The 16,771-nt window shown below is 41.3% G+C and overlaps 1 protein-coding gene across 1 annotated transcript in view; it reads left to right on the forward strand.

Annotated features, from left to right (window-relative positions):
• The window catches only part of TJP2 (tight junction protein 2), a 51,881-nt gene extending 37,463 nt beyond the window's left edge, over positions 1–14,418 (forward strand). The window contains 7 exon segments of the mRNA XM_021716269.1: positions 155–365; positions 6,190–6,290; positions 7,465–7,677; positions 8,983–9,093; positions 10,136–10,465; positions 12,220–12,323; positions 13,418–14,418. Coding sequence (XP_021571944.1) covers positions 155–365; positions 6,190–6,290; positions 7,465–7,677; positions 8,983–9,093; positions 10,136–10,465; positions 12,220–12,323; positions 13,418–13,577 — 1,230 coding nt within the window. The 3' untranslated portion in view covers positions 13,578–14,418.
• Positions 14,419–16,771: the final 2,353 nt, after the last annotated feature.

Below are 16,771 nucleotides of genomic sequence, written 5' to 3' on the forward strand. Positions count from 1 at the left end.
AGTGGACATATGTATGGAAGGGAATGTTTTCTGCTTTTTGACTTAAATTATACTTAAATGACAAGTTGAATCTTTTGCAGCCTTTACTATTAAACTCTTTGATGCTGTATGACTTTACATACCCACTTATGTAACTTTCCTCCATTCTTCACAGGATAAGCATGCACTATTGGATGTGACTCCGAAAGCTGTGGACCTGTTGAATTACACCCAGTGGTTCCCGATTGTCATTTTTTTCAACCCAGACTCTAGACAAGGTGTTAAAACCATGAGACAGAGGTTGAATCCAACATCTAACAAGAGTTCTCGCAAGTTGTTTGATCAAGCCAACAAGCTTAAGAAAACTTGTGCACATCTTTTTACGGGTAAGTGAAATGTAAAATGTAGTCTCTTTGTCCCAAAATGCGAAATATAAAATTGGAGAATGGAAGAAATAAGTAAATAATCTGAATGGAGAATTTGAACTCCTTTTTGAAAAATAGTTAATCCTGTAAAACCAGGTATATTATAACCATGGTATTTATATATTGAACTTTGCAATTTTGACTCTTTGGAAATGACCGTAAAGATTCAACACATGGAAATAAAAAAATGTAAAAGTAAAAAAAAAAAAAAAAAAAAAAGATTCAAGACATGGTTATATTTAGTCATTTTGATGAGGTTCACATATTTGTGGGAACTACAAGGCTAGAGATGAAGTCCAGCCCAGCACCTACGTCTCTTCATAGATTTTGACATTTTTTTTCTCTGCTTACTATCAATGTATGCACTAATTTACAAAGTGATAGGAACTTGGTTTCATTATTTAAAAATGTCCCCAAAATTGGGTAGGTGTGGTGGCTCTCACCTGTAATCCTAGCACTTTGGGTGGCTAGGGTGGGAGGATTGCTTAAGCCCAGGAGTTCGAGACCAGCCTGGGCAACATAACCAGACCTCATTTCTACCAAAAAAAAAAAAAAATTAACCAGGTGTAGTGACTACTCAGCTACTCAGGAGCCTGAGGTGGAAAAATAACCTGAGCCCAGGAGGTTGAGGCTGTGGTGAGCTGTGACTGTGCCAGTGCACTCCAGCCTGGCTGACAGAGACCCTAATTCAAACAAACAAAAAATTGTCCGGGCATGGTAGCTCACGCCTGTAATTCCAGCACTGATTGTGTTTGCATTCGACCCTTGTTCTACTCTCACTTGGCTTTTCTTGTTCAAGAGAGGGACACTACCACTGTGGCCGAATGTTGTAACTGAGAGAGAGTTTCACTAAATGCCAAGGAGGAAGTGGCCCATCATAAACTAGATTTCTATGAGTGTAGGCTCTTCAGCACTGGTGCCTTTGGTATTTTCATGTATATCGTTTCTGTCCTTTTTACTGACACTAGTAATTAGTATTACTGTTGCCATAGCAACAACGTACGGTGGTACTGGCTGTTTGGCATCCTTATGTGTACTGGCTTATTAGGCCATGAGAAAGACCCGGTGGTTTCTGCATAGTCACAGATCGAGTGTCTGGCAGAGCCCACACAGAAACTGAGTCTCTGTGTGTTTCAGTATTGTACATACATTGCACAGCACAGTACTGTAATACCAAAAGGGTCGTATAAGGCAACTCCTCCTTTTCACAGAGAAGAAAACCAAGGTCCTTGAAGTTAATTATGACGTTAATAATATGAATGAAGTTAAAACTAACCCCTCTTCATTACTTACCCCCACCCCTGCACCTTGGTGTGAGCCCACTGAATGTCTAGGGGCTTCCCGCAGGTAGTTGGATTTGGGGCTCACGTGAGAAATCAGGAAGGGAAATAATGGGTTGTGGAGGAAGAACCAAACTGAAGGAGGCTGGGCAAGAAAGAGAGCAGGGCAGGAGAAGGTAGCCGGTGACCGGGGGCGCACTCTTTCTCTAGCTGTGAGTCTCCATTATTTGCTGTTTGAAGCACAGGTCGCAGTAGCTGGCTGAATCTGATTGAGGATCTTCACGTGTGTGGAAGGAGTTAGCAACACTCCCTTTAGCTGTGCTCATAGATGGCAAGATTCTTGCAGGCAGACACTGAACATTATCCGGCCATATGTGCCCGAGGCCAGCAAACGGGCAAAGCATAAGTGTTTGTAACTTACATTAGAACTGCTTCTGACACACCAAACCATTTCTTGCCTAAGCTAGTCAGGAAGTTGAACATTTTGGGATAGCTAAAGTCAGAGGTTGGTGTGGAAACACACACTGTAAGCACTGAGTTTCTTTTAGAACTTGATTTCTTTTTTTCTTTTTTTTTTTTTGAGTTAGAGTCTCCCTCTGTTGCCCACAGTGGAGTGCAGTGGCACAGCTCCACCGTAGCCTTGCCCTCTTGGGCTCAAGTGATCCTTCCACCTCAGCCTCCCAAGTAGTTGGGAGTGCAGGCATATGCCACCACACTCGGCTAATTTTTAAATTTTTTGTAGACACAAGGTCTTGCTATGTTGCCTAGGCTGGTCTTGAACACTTGGGCTCAAGCCTCAGTCCTCCCGCCTCAGCCTCCCAAAGTGCTGGAAGTACAGGTATGAGCCACCGTTCCTGGCCTCTTCCAGAACTTTCAAGTGACTCATTCTCATCTGTCAGTCTCTCATACTGAATTGCGCAGTCTTCAGGATAGATGGTATGGGGGTGCTCAGTAAGTCCCAAGATTTTCTGATCTTTTCAATATTTTTCTAGGCTTCTCAGTTGCCTCCCTAAAGCGACAATGGTGGCCTCACTAAGCAATTTTATTCTCCATTCCCTCCCATCCCACTCAGCTCAGCCGGGTTGTGACTTGATGCATATGCCATGGCCAGGATTTCTGGTCTTCACACTAGAGCGGTGGAACCCTCAGACAGAAGTAGTATTTTATAGTTCTGATTTCAGATGTATGGCATTTTCATGAATGAATAAGAATAATAGAGCTGCTTTGATGAACACAATCATTTGAAATCAGGCTTTGTGTTGTGTGTAGTTTCACTGGGCTCAGTATTCTTTTTTTTCCCTTTTGCACGGTGATAAAAGAAACATTTCCCACAGATGCGTGTTTAATGATGATGATATTAAAATGGTTCTCCTTACAATCTCAAAGTACTCGTCAGTTAAACAAGAGATTTTCCCAATAGTATGTTGACTTGTCGAAGTAAGTTTAAATGTTAGGCTTGACCCCCTCCCTTTCCTTCAACCAGTTTTTTAAAAACTTAACTATAAAATACGTTTGCATGTGTATCTCACAATTTTTTGTTTAATGAAGTTTCAATTACATGCTTTCTTCGAAGCACTCAGTTTATGGTTTGAAGACTACTGAATTGGAGCCTTGGATTTAGACTCAAGTGGGATTTTAAAGCACCGTGATTTAAAATAAGTAAATAAAGGGATTCTAGCCCTTTTACCAGCTTTGTGGGCTTCATTAAAGTGAAATTTATATTCTTTGGTCCTGAGACTTTGGAGGTGCTGAGCAAGTTATATATTGTAGGAAAAATTTTTATGTCATTATATAATCTTTGAGAAAGTGTTGGTGGTGGGAGAGGGAGTCTGAAAATACCCCAATTGCAGTAGGTGATTCTTGGTTTCTGAAGGGAGTGTAGACAGTCTAGTTGCCCACAGAAAGCAGAGAGAAGATGCTGGGCCCCCCAGCCAGGCACTGTGGCTAAGATTTACCCATTTAGAGGGGTCTAGCACTCCAGTGTTGACCAAGGCACAGAGCTTTGATGACATTTAATCTACACACCATATAATTCACCCATTTAAAGCATACAACAAAGTGGTTTTTAGTATACTGAGTTGTGCAGCCTATCACGACCAACTTGAAAACAACAGTTTCATCACCCCCAAAAGACACCCCACACTCTTTAGCAGTAATTCCCCGTTTCTCCCTCTCCCTGACCCCTCTAGTCTTACTTGTCACCTTTTGCTGTTGCTCTTGGTGCTTCCCAATGCCCTCAGCTGGGGAGAGGAGGTAGAACTGATGCCACATGTGCCAGGGCTGGGCATGTGCGTCTTCAGAATCTCTGTACTCCCAGCCAAGGCTGTGGCTGAGTGGAGCATCCTTTCAGTGTTTCACTTTCTAGAGCTCGAAAGATGGATTAAGCCTATTCAAGGGACCTAACCTCTTGTTGGGAGCAACAGGTGATTAGCTAACACTTCTCTAAGGCAAAGAACCTGAAAAGCCTAATGAGCAAATCTAACAGTGGGCCTAAGGCCATGGGAAGGCTACTTGTTTAGAAGAGGTCAAGTGCATGAGTTAGATGTTAGGAATTTAGCAACTGTGAAGCTTATGATTTTTGTTCGTATACTTGCTTGTGAACTTGGTAAGAGGTTTTGTGACTTTCTTCATTCAGGAGACATGAACATATTTTCTGTATTTTATAAGTGGCCCTTTTAACTTTAGGTTTTCTTTATGATGAATATAGACTGTACTTATCTCCGACAACTCCAACATCAAACTTTAAAAGACTGTTTAATGTTCTGTGTACATTGAGTGCAAATCATTTAGTCTCTGGGGTGCAAAATCTCACTTTGGTTTTTAAGTACTATGACATTGCATTTTAGATATGAGTACAATAATCTTTGCAAAGTACCATGATGAGAATATGGAATCAAGGTTAATTTTCCTTGGGTTGTCCAGTGGATCCATGTATTCTAGTGCCGTAAATAATTAATAACCAAGGAAATTGTAAGCTTATTCAGGATTTTCCAAGGTCAGTGTTAGAACTTCTTAAATGAAAGAAAGCTATGTTACTAGGAAGAAAACTTGAAGCATAGTTTCTTATAAAATTTGCTTAATGGTTCCTTTTGGCCTTAGAAGTGATGATACTTAGTGTCATGTCCTCTAATAAAAGTCCATGTAGGTTAAGAGAAATCCTAATTTATCTACAGTCTGATAATTTTAGATACAATTTAATTTATTATTCTGGACCAATTTGTCCATCTAATTTTCCTCCATTAAGTCCATAAGTCCATAAATACATAAATATGATTGTATATCTTGTGTTTTGTTGATATTTATATCTGTGCTCTAAATTAGTGCTTTTAGATGGGTTAATGTCATGTGGTGGCTAAGGCCATAGGCTCTGGAATCAAACTTCTGAGTTTGTATCCAGGCTGTGCATTTGCAATCTGTGTGATTTTAGGCTACTTTCAGTGCCTCAGTTTCTCATCTACAAGATGGATATGATAGCAGTACTTTTCTTGCAAGTTTGTGTAAGCATGAAACAAGTAATGCACTTTCGTGTAAGGCACTTGGAAAGTACTTGGCCCAGTAAGAGCTATTATATAAGATGTATTTTGATCTGAATAGAAAATGTATATTCTGTGAATGTATACCAATGGAGGTTGGTTAGTCTGTATGCATATTCTAAAATGTTTACATCTATCAAAATGATATATAGTCGACTGTCTGTATCTGTGGATTTTATATCCCTTGACTCAACCAACCACAGATTGAAAATATGGGGGGAAATTATGAATGGTTATGTCTATACTAAACCATATACAGACTTCTTTGTGATTATTTCCTAAACAATACAGTATAACAACTATTTACATAGTGTTTCTATTTATTGGGTGTCATAAGTAACCTAGGGATGAGATAAAGTATACGGCAGGATGTGCATATGGCAGGATGTGCATAGGTTATATGCAAATACTATGCTATTTTCATATCAAAGACCTGAGCATTGGTGGATTTTGGTGTGGGACAGGTCCTGGAACCAATTTCTTATGGATGCTGAGGGACAACTGTACATTTGTTACCACTAGTATTTTACTCGAGGTAGCCAACAGTATGTTAGTATATATTTTTCTTATTTGTCATATACATGTCTATGTAAATGATATTTAAAGTGTAACGCTTGCATGTTTTAGATGTGTTACCTTTGCTCCTAAAAACGCACATAGATTGCTAAAATTAAAAATAATTAATTTCTGTAATCCTAAAAAAAGGCAAAAAAGCGTTTTCTATAAAGTTTTTCAGAAAATCTATTTTTAGTATTATAATATTCATCTGTGTTGTGAACTCAAACAGCAGTCAATAGTTTTAATTGTATTCACTGGAGAGGATTTAGTATTCAAATATGTGCCAACTTTGTTTGCATTTGCCAAAGTTTTAATTCAAATATGACAGAAATGACTATGAATTATGTCAGATAGCATCCTTAATAAGTATTGTTGTAGAAAGTGATGCCCATGTCTTTGTTTACATTTCTGTAGCTACAATCAACTTAAATTCAGCCAACGATAGCTGGTTTGGCAGCTTGAAGGACAGCATTCAGCACCAGCAAGGAGAAGCAGTCTGGGTCTCCGAAGGAAAGGTATGTGGCATCTGCTGCTATGAGGTGAGAGTCCGTGTTCTGAGTCTTTTCTCAAGAGGGCAGTGAATGTAGTACAACCGTGTCCATTTGAAGTGATGCTCCTGTGTTTGTTAACAGAGCTTGAACTTTCCTAAGTTCTCTGACCAAGTAATAAAAATGAAGGGACTTTTAAAAGAAAAGCAGAACGTGATCTATGTAGCCCTACATTCACTTCCCTTTGACTTTTAACGTAGTAACTAGTGTTGTATTCCAAGTACACTAATCAGAGCTTACAAGATCTCATGCTGAGCTCCACAGCTTACTAAGAATATGGGAAACTTAGAGTGCAGACGAGAGGTGAGGTTGAGGAACGTGGGGACTATGGTTAGAAATTAGTGGAAAGGAGAAAAGCTAATGGTGTTGGAATTGCTTGCTTAGAACAAGGTTGGTAGAGAATGTGTCATAGATCTAGGAGTTTCAATAGGTGACATATGAGCATTAGGGAACTTGCCTTGTCTAGGCCTCTCGAATTGGATAGCTTCTCACCCGTGGAGATAGTTTACACACCGCTTTGCTGTGGAGAGGAAGGAGGGAGCTTATATAACCTGTGGTCCTTTCATTCTGGGAGCCTTTGGTGTTAGTGTCCTGTACTCTGGCTGAATTGAGGTAGTTTGTGAGACTTTACAGAGACTACTTTTTTGTGGAGTTGACTAAGTCTTGCTCTTTGAGAACTTGATCTTTAGTCAGATATATGGCATCTGTGAAGTGCTTACAGTCTGGAAGGCACTCCGCTGGCTTCCCTGGGAAGGATGCATTGAACAGGACATAGCTTCTGTCCTTGAATTTGAGAATCTTGTGGAGGAGTGGAGATGTGTGTAGCCCAAAGCCATGAGAGAGGGATCAACAGAACAGACTGGAGGGGAGCCAGATTTTGAAAGAAAGGCGAGATAATTGGAGAAAGCGTGGCTTAGTTGTGGCATAGAGGATGGATGGAAGCAAGAACAGTTCCTGCACAAAAATTAACATAGTGTCCACAGTGGATCAAAGCCAGGTGATTTCAGGGAAAGAAAGGCATCTTCCCTGGCTAGCACATCAAAGTTTCAGTCCCTTGGCTGTGTCCTTGGGAATTCTCTTGAGTCCCCATACCCAGGAGCCATGTCAGACTCCACTGACCCTCCGAAACAAATTCCTCTAGATGGAAGGGATGGATGATGACCCGGAAGACCGCATGTCCTACTTAACCGCCATGGGCGCGGACTATCTGAGTTGCGACAGCCGCCTCATCAGTGACTTTGAAGACACGGACGGCGAAGGAGGCGCCTACACTGACAATGAGCTGGATGAGCCAGCCGAGGAGCCGCTGGTGTCGTCCATCACCCGCTCCTCGGAGCCGGTGCAGCATGAGGAGGTGAGGCGAGGCAGGCCACGGGCAGGAGAAGGCGAGCTCGGTGCTTCCCTTCAACTCCTGCGGACAGCTGTGTATTCAGGGTGCTGCAGAGGGCATTCCTAAGGGTCGGAGCAGGTGCCTTTTAGGGAGTTTCTCACTCTGTGTCCACGCCTGTGTGACTGTGGCTGTGACCCAGGGGAAAGTGGGGCAGGAAGATGAACTGCAGAAGAGGTTAAGTGTCAGCACTCCCCATACCCACGCCCTCAGGCATGATGGAAAAAGGAAATGGCCTTATGTGCCAGCTGTCCAAATTACAAGCAGAACATTCCTTTGCAATGCAATGTTGTTGTGTTTACTTGTAACCTTTGATTAGGTCTCTCTCTCTGTACTCTTAGATGCCCTTGCTTTTCTTCCCCTACCTACCTTTAACCTTTCTAATCTTGCCAGAGCTCCTGGGTGTTTCCCCATCAGTTTCCTTCTCTCTTGTATTTCAATTTTTAATTGAGTTCATGATCCAGTAGTCATGTAATCACATGTACTGAGCATCCACTGGCCCCTGATTCGACAGCTTATGGGATCCTAGAAATCACATCAATAAGCACTGTCGGGACTGGGACAATTATTAGTTGCACCTCAGAGAACATCAGAATAATGTTCTTTGTAGATGAGATTGTTTATATATTTGGAGAATTATTGCTGTGGATTTTTTTTTTTAGCAATTTAGCTGATCCCAGTAAGTTATTTTTTCCTTCATGAAGTAAAAGTACCCAAAAAATTAGTGGAAGGAGGAAAGAAACACCATCGCCACAGCAAAAAATTGGTTAAGCTGCTAGACAAATTGTAAAGAATAAATAAACTCTTGAATGTCTACAGACATAGATGAGCTGAAGCTAGGAGATGTTAACAGTTTTTAGTGACACGAGATTTTAGACCTTAGAAGTGCTTGTTTGTTTGTTTTTTTATAATTGTACTTTAAAGGAAGAGACTACTATATTGGGTGAAGCCAGTTGTTTTGTTTTGTTTTAAATAATAGAGACAGGGTCTTGGTGTTTGCCCAGTCTGGTCTTGAACTCCTGAGCTTAAGCAGTCCTCCTGTCTTGTCCTCCTAAAGTATTGGGATTATAGGCATGAGCCACCGTGCCTGGCCAAAGCCAATGTTAAAAAAAAAAAAATGTATCTTAAGCATTTGCTAGTGGGAGTAAGCACTGGGTCAGGACCTCACCTTCTGCACTTAATGCAAGTTTGAAGAACTCCTGCGAGGCAGACGAGTGCTCTCTTCTCTCTGCTCGGATGTTCTGGTTGTGAATGAACCTTTATTTCTTGTAGAGCATAAGGAAAGCCAGCCCAGAGCCACGGGCTCAGATGAGGAGGGCTGCTAGCAGTGATCACCTTAGGGACAGTAGCCCACCCCCAGCATTCAAGCCAGAACCGCCCAAGGTATGTGGCTGGGAAGCCCAGGATGGGAAGGAAGAGGAAGCAGATACTTCTGGAGCTTTCTGGATAGATCGGGAGGAGCGCACACAATGAGATGGTGTCGAATGGTGGTTTTGTGATCTCTGTTAGAGCCTGTTGGGTGAACCTCCTAATTAGATAAGGCAAAAAGATAGGAAGGAAAGGCAGTATTAGGAGAGTGTATATTTTTAGGACTCTTAGAGTTTATTTTACTTAATTTTTTTTGTAGAAAGAGTAATAGATGGACAAATGCCGCATGCCCAGAATACCAGTTGCTGAATCTGTTTTTCTTTTTCTGTCCAGTTACGGTTTTCTGCCCACAGTCTGATTTAAGTACACCAGAAAATCCTTACTGTTGATTTGCTAAAGGAAATAATCATCACCATTGCTTACTGTGCCTCTCATTAAGAGAGCAGCTTAATTTATTTGTCCAGAACAGAATCAATATAAAGACGCAAGGGCTTATATCAGATGATTATTTTTTTATCCTCCAGTCAAAATCCAAGCTACAGGCTCTTCCTTGTACCTCAATAAAATTTCTGTATTTAATTTAGATAAGAAGAAAGCACTCATTGATTGTGTGAGCTGTCAGAAGTAGTAAGTGGCAATAATAATAATAATGAGTGATCTCATAACCTATATTAGTGGTACACACCTTCAGTGCAGCCATGACCTCAGAAGCCCACTTCTTCTAGTCCTGGAGGCTGACTTGCTCTGAGGTCTTCTCCAAGATTCAATTCCCCTCTGGTACAAAATGACCCAGCTGTGACCCACCTCCAGCAGCTCAGCTCTCCCCGCACTTACCCCACACCCTCTTGGTTTCTGAGAGCTCTGAACACTCAGGGAGCCAGGGCTCAGGATGCCTGATCAGCGGCTATTTGCCCTGCTGTATTAGACTCCTTGTCAGAATGGTATTTGTTGACCACCTTTGGAAACTGATCAGGAAACAGAGTGTATTAAATCACTAATAGAGATTTAAAAAGAAACTAAAAGCCCAAGGTAAAAACAATATCCTTGCTCTCTGCAGGCCAAAACCCAGAACAAAGAAGAATCCTATGATTTCTCCAGATCCTACGAATATAAATCAAACCCCTCTGCCATTGCTGCTAATGAAATTCCCGGGGCATCTACCAAAGGTCATCCTCCTCCTGTTGCAGCGAAACCTGCCTTTGGGCGGTCTATACTGAAACCGTCCACTCCTGTACCCCCACCAGAGGGTGAGGAGGTGACAGAGAGCAGTGAGGAGCAGGCTGACCCTCCCAAATCAGTCCTGGGCAAAGTCAAAATATTTGAGAAGATGGACCACAAGGCCAGGTTACAGAGAATGCAGGAGCTCCAAGAAGCACAGAATGCAAGGGTAATTGTGTTTAAACCACACGTTAATAAGAGTTTTAAGTAAGTTTGACTGCATTATAATAGTGCACAGACCTCTTTCCACTGCCACCAACATGGCAGGGATGTTCACACACATAGCACCAGACGTGCATACTGTGTGTGTCACTTCCAGATTGCCAGCTCTTAGCATATTGCTTTTTCTTTCAATCAAGAAAGCCTAACAGTATAGGTGAATACGATTTCTGCTCTTCACACACAGAGCTTTGTATTGTTTATATTGGGTTCTGGAGTGGGGAAGTGTGACGAGAGACTTGGTGCCTCTCAGAACTTATTTTGAGAATATTTGTGATGTTTATTCGGTAACTGAACCTTCATTTGCTCCTAGATTTGCTGTAGAAACCAAGCACACTCTGGGGGCTAAAATGGAAAGGTCCATGGATTGTACATTTTGAGCCCTTTGCATTTTTGTCCTAATCTGCAAAAATTCTTTAACGTTTCAAATGTCAAAGAATAATTCGTTTGTTTTTTTAGTCGGAGTCTCACTCTGTCACCCAGGCTGGAGTGCAGTGGCACGCTCTTGGCTACCACAACCTCAACCTGCTAGGTTCAGGTGATCCTTCCTCCTCAGCCTTCCAAGTAGCTGGGACTACAGGTGCATGCCACCACACCCGGCTAATTATTATTATTATTTTTATTTTTTTAATTGTAGAGACAGGTCTTGCCAAGTTGCCCAGGCTGGTCTTGAACCCCTAGGGTCAAGTAATCTTCTTGTCTCTGCCTCCCAAAATGCTGAGATTACAAGCATGAGCCACCCACCTGACCGCCAAAGATGAATGTAAAGGTCTGTGAAGTGGATTCTGCCAAGTAGATACAGGAGTTTTCTTTTTTCTTTTTTTTCTTTTGAGTCGGAAGTCTCACCCTATCGCCCATTCTGCAGTGTAGTGGCATGCTCACAGCCACTGCAACCTCAACCTGCTGGGCTCAGGCTATCCTTCTGCCTCAGCCTTCCAAGTAGCTGGAACTACAGGTATGTGCCACCACACCCAGCTAATTTTTTTTTTTGTTTTGATTTATTGTAGAGATGGGGTCACGCCAAGTTGCCCAGGCTGGTCTCGAACTCATAGGCTCAGACAATTCTCTCCACCTTGGCCTCCCAAAGTACTGAGATTATAGGTGTGAGCCACTGTGGCTGGCCATTGGAGTTTTCTTCCTTAAAGTCAATCACAACAGCAGTGCTTTGAGCATTTTTCTTATTTTTTTTTAAAGTACGGCAAAATATAAGAAAATAAAATTTACCTTTTCAGACATTTTGGTTCAGTGGCATTAAGTGTATTTACATTGTTATGCAAGTATCACCGCCATCTATCTCCAGAACTTTCTCATCCTCCCCAAGTGAAACTATGTAACCATTAAATACTAACTCCCCATCCTCCCCTTCCCACAGCTCCTGACAGCCACCCTTCTCCTTTCTGTCTCTAGGAATTTGACAACTTAGGAACCTCATTTAAGTAGAATCATGCAACATTTGTCTTTTTGCGACTGGCTCATTTCACTTAGCACGATGTCCTTAGGGTTCATTTGTAGCATGTATCAGAGTTTCATTCCCAGACATACATCACCAGGCACCATATACAACCCTGGAGATGAGTTGTTTCTTTTTCCTCTTCTCCTTGAAATGGGATGGGAAAAGAAGTAGGATGTCGGGAAAGGGCAGGACCAGCTGTCCAGTGGTTCATTCTTTCCCTCTTCTTATTTTTCTTTTTTATTTTACTACAGATTGAAATTGCCCAGAAGCATCCTGATATCTATGCAGTTCCAATCAAAGCACATAAGCCAGACCCTGGCCTACCCCAGCACACAAGGTAAGGGCTTCTTAGCAGGTATAGGTCTAAGGCAGGGACTTCTTTAGAACTTGAACTTGAAGAAAGAAGTATCTTCTGCTCACCCAGCATCTCGGGAAAGGAAAAACATTGTTAAAATTTTTGTAAAGAATTTTCTTTACCCAGATTTCAGAGCAACAAAAAGATTCTTCTCTTCCCTCCCCCACCCCTCCCAATCTGTTGCTTACTCATTCAGTCAGATTTAATTAACTATAAGGATTACTAGAGTCAAAAATTCATGGTGATTTTGCTTATGTTCTAAAACTCTGACACCATGTGATCTTTCCCGTTTCAAGTCGGTACCTTTGACACGCCGAAGTGCCTGTGTTGCATTGCGCATGCATAGCATGTGAGCAAATTCCTGAGGCTTAAACCTCTTTTCTTGCTCATGTTTTCTGACTCTTAGCCAAGATCTTTAACTCCTATTACCTAGCAAAGTCAGGCCACTTGTCTAAAGGGACTGACCAACAATCGACTAGCATTATATAGTAAGGTGCTTTCTATTTAAAAGGCTGCACAAACAGTAGGGATCATCACAGTGTCTTCCTGTTGAGATTTCACACTCGATTCTTTCCTACTTCTGAGAATAGAAAAACAAAACATTTTCTTGTGGCCATCTTGTCTGGAAGCTGAAGTCTAGTTTTACAGCAACAGAAAACTAGAGGCAGATTTCTTCTTTACCAACTGAATGGCAACACGGTTGACCAGGATGTCGCCAGCAGCAAAAAGTACTTGATGTAATTGACTGAAACTGACAGAGAAGTCACTGCTGGATGAGGCTGTAGCCAGGGAACTTAGGGGTGGGGAGGGCATCCCTGTCCAGTGAGAGAATTCTTAGGTCAGGGGGCACCTGGCTGGCTTCTTCACTCACTGCCCAAGTGGGCATTGACTTCTGTCCCTGCCTCCACCACTCTGAACCTGGAGCGGAGCCAGGAATGCCCCTGGTTGTTGGGTAAAGTGTGGCTCAGAGGTCAGTAAGTGCTCTCTGCTTCAGATGCTTTCCCTACCATAGTCACAGCCACAACTCCAAGGCAGCCTCAGGACAAGACCATGCTCTGGAATGTCTTTAACACTCTTAACTGTGTTTCTTTCAGAAGCCCCGAGCCACAAAAGGGTCCTTCCAGACTTTATCAGGATGCCAGAGGAAATTATGGCAGTGACGTCGAGGAGGAGGAATACCGCCAGCAGCTGTCAGAGCACTCAAAGCGCGGTTATTATGGCCAGACTGCCCGATACCGAGACACAGAATTATAGATGTCTGAGAATGAACTCTTCCGGGACCACCTGCCATCATGTCAAAGTAACACTTCTGCCAGGCCGCCGGGATGTTCTTCTCCGGTGAAAATGCACTGTGCGACGTGGTAGGGCTCCAGCGTGTGTGTTCTCTTGGAGAACCCAGGGGGCAGCCCGTGCAGATTGAGAACTGTAGGCTCTGCTTATGGGACTGGGTTGGAGGAGTCTATGACTTTTTGCTTGGAATTAACAGGAATGCTACAGTCTGATACTGTTACTTGCTTCAGTGGACCAAAATCTATATTAATTTCTATTTGCATATTTTTTAATATGTATATTAAGAAGCGATAACTATTTTCCCTCCCTAATAGCTGCCTTCAAGGACTGTTTAAATGTGAAGCAGAATGTGAAAAAGAAGAGTAAAAAATACTGTTGGACTCGAACTAAATTCAAAGAAGTATTTTATTATACTAAGTGCCTTTGCTGAGAAGTGTCTTATATTTTCTTTCTTTGAAGCTTTACGCAGAGCCATAATGGACTAAAACATTATTTTGACTAAATTTTTATACCCATTTAATAGCTGTGGTTTTCCCTACTCTGTGTCATCATTTCTAGACATTTGTCTTTGTAATATTTACCATAAATTCTCACTGTATATATAATAGCTATACTGGGTAGTTGGGCATAAGCGCTCTATAGCTTGAAGACCAAGAAGTTGGTATAGAAATGTTTTGTTTGTATGTTGAAAACCACGTGCTCCACAAAAGCAGATACTTGCAGGAAAACACATTTTATTTCCAAAAGTGTGTATATTGACAAGTCAGTTTTATAATTTAATAAAAAAGGAGTACATTGCAATCAATAATTTGTTTTATGGTGAATTTCTATACTATACTACTTCCGATTTTTATTTTTTGATTTTAAAAATTTTTTTTATTTTAAAGATGTGGGATACAATTCAGGTTAGGTATACAAATGTTCATTATGCAGGTACCCTTGTTGATGAGGTGTGGCCTCCCTCCCCTGGTAGTTTCCCACTACTGCCAATCCCTTTCTTATAGTATTAGGATAACTGTTCAAGTCCACTTATGAGTGAGAACATATGGTACTCTGTTCTTTGTTTCTGTGATAGATCACTGAGTATGATAGACTCTAAATTCATCCAAGTTACTTTGAAGTCCATATGTTTGTCTTTTATGGCTGCATAATATTCCACTGTGTATATGTATCACATTTTTTTATCCAGTCCACTTTCAATGGGCAGCACGGTTGGTTCCATGTTTATGCTATTGTGAATAGAGCTGAAACAAACATGCATGTGCAGGTATCTTTTTGGTAGAATGACTTGGGTTCCTCCAGGTATATTCCCAACAGGGGGATTGCTGGGTCATATGGAAGGTCAATTTCTAGTTCTTTCAGAAATCGCTACACTGTCTAGTGCAACTAGGTTGCACTAGTTTGCATTCCCACCAACATTGTAGAAGTGTTCCTTTTTCTCCCGCATCCTCATCAGCATCTGTTTTTGTTTGTTTGTTTGTTTTTGATGATGGCCATTCTTACTGGAGTTAGGTGGTATCTCAGTGTGGTTTTGATTTGCATTTCTCTGATGATGAGTGAGGCTGAGCACTTTTTCCTATATCTGTTGGCTGCCTGTATATCTTCTTTTGAGAAGTGTCTGTTCTTGTCTTTTGCCTACTTTTTAATGGGGCAGTTTTTTTCCTTTCGGTGCATTTGAGCTTCTTATAGATCCTAGATGTTAGACCTTTGTCAGATATACAGTTGGCAAATATTTTTTCCCATTCTGTGGCCTGTCTCCCTGTTCTCTTGATAGCTTCTTTGGCTTTGCAGAAGCTTTTCAGTTTGATGAGATCCCACTTGTCTATCTTATCTCTTATGGTATGGGCACTTGGGGTTTTGATCAGGAATTGGTTGCCAGTTCCAATTACCATAAGGGTGTCTCCTGCATTTTCTAAGATTCTTATAGTTTGAGGTTTTACATTTAGGTCTTTGATCCATATAGAGTTTTTGTGTGTGTGTATGGTGATAGGTAGGGATCCTGTTTCAGTCTTCTGCATGTGATCAACCAGTTTTCCCAGCACCATTTACTGAATAGGTTCTCTTCTCCTCAGTGGTTGTTGTTGGAGGCTTGGTCAAAGATGAGTTGGTTGAGAAATTGAGGCTTTGCTTCCATAATCTCTATCCTGTTCCATTGGTCTGTATGCCTGTTTTTGTACCAATACCAGACTGTTTTGATTATTGTAGTCTTATAGTAAAGTTTGAAATCTGGAAGTTTGATACCTCCAGCTTTGTTTCTTTTACTAAGGATTGTTTTGGCTGTTCGTGGTCGTTTATGTTTCCATATGAATTTCTGTGTTGTCATTTCCAGGTCTGAGAAAAACGATGTTGGTAACTTAATGGGTATTGTGTTGCATCTGTAGATTGCCTTTGGTAGGATGGACATTTTAACAATGTTGATTCTTCCTTGGGGTTTTGATCAGGAATTGAGCATGGAATATTTTTCCATTTGTTTGTGTCTTCTTGGATTTCTTTAAGCATTGTTTTGTAGTTCTCATTGTGAGGGTCTTTCACTTCTCTGGTTAGGAAGATGCCGAGGTATTTCTTTTTTGTGTGGCTATTGTGCTTTTTATTTGGTTCTTGGGATTGTGCTTTTTATTTGGTTCTCCGCCTGCTTGTTGTTGGTGTATAAGAATGCAACTGTCTTTTGCACATGTATTTCATACCCTGAGACTTTGCCAAAGTCCTTTATCAGTGCAAGCAGGTTTTTGACAGATTCTCTTGGATTTTCGAAGTATAGGATCATATTGTCAACAAAGGGGAATAACTTCTTTTCTTATTTGGATACCCTTGATTTCCTTCTCTTGTCTAATTACTCTAGCAGGACTTCCAACACAATGTTGAACAAGAGGGGTGAGAATGGGCAGCCTTGTCGTGTTGCAGTTTTCAGAGGAAATGTTTCCAGTGTTTGTCCATTTAGCAATATGCTAGCTGTGAGTTTATCATAGATGGCGCTTTACTTCCTATTTTTAAGTGCAACTTTTGTTTCAGTTATTGACCATAAAAGTGAGAACTTGCTCATTATCGAACATTGGAAAATGGAGACATATGAAAAAGAAAATTACCCATAATCCTATCCCTCAGATAATTTTAATGCATTTCCTCCAATTATATATTTGTGGATGTCTGTATGTATACTA

The sequence above is a fragment of the Carlito syrichta genome, unplaced genomic scaffold (genome assembly GCF_000164805.1).
Source record: "Carlito syrichta isolate Samal-C Ts95f unplaced genomic scaffold, Tarsius_syrichta-2.0.1 Scaffold104763, whole genome shotgun sequence".
Lineage (NCBI taxonomy): Eukaryota > Metazoa > Chordata > Mammalia > Primates > Tarsiidae > Carlito > Carlito syrichta.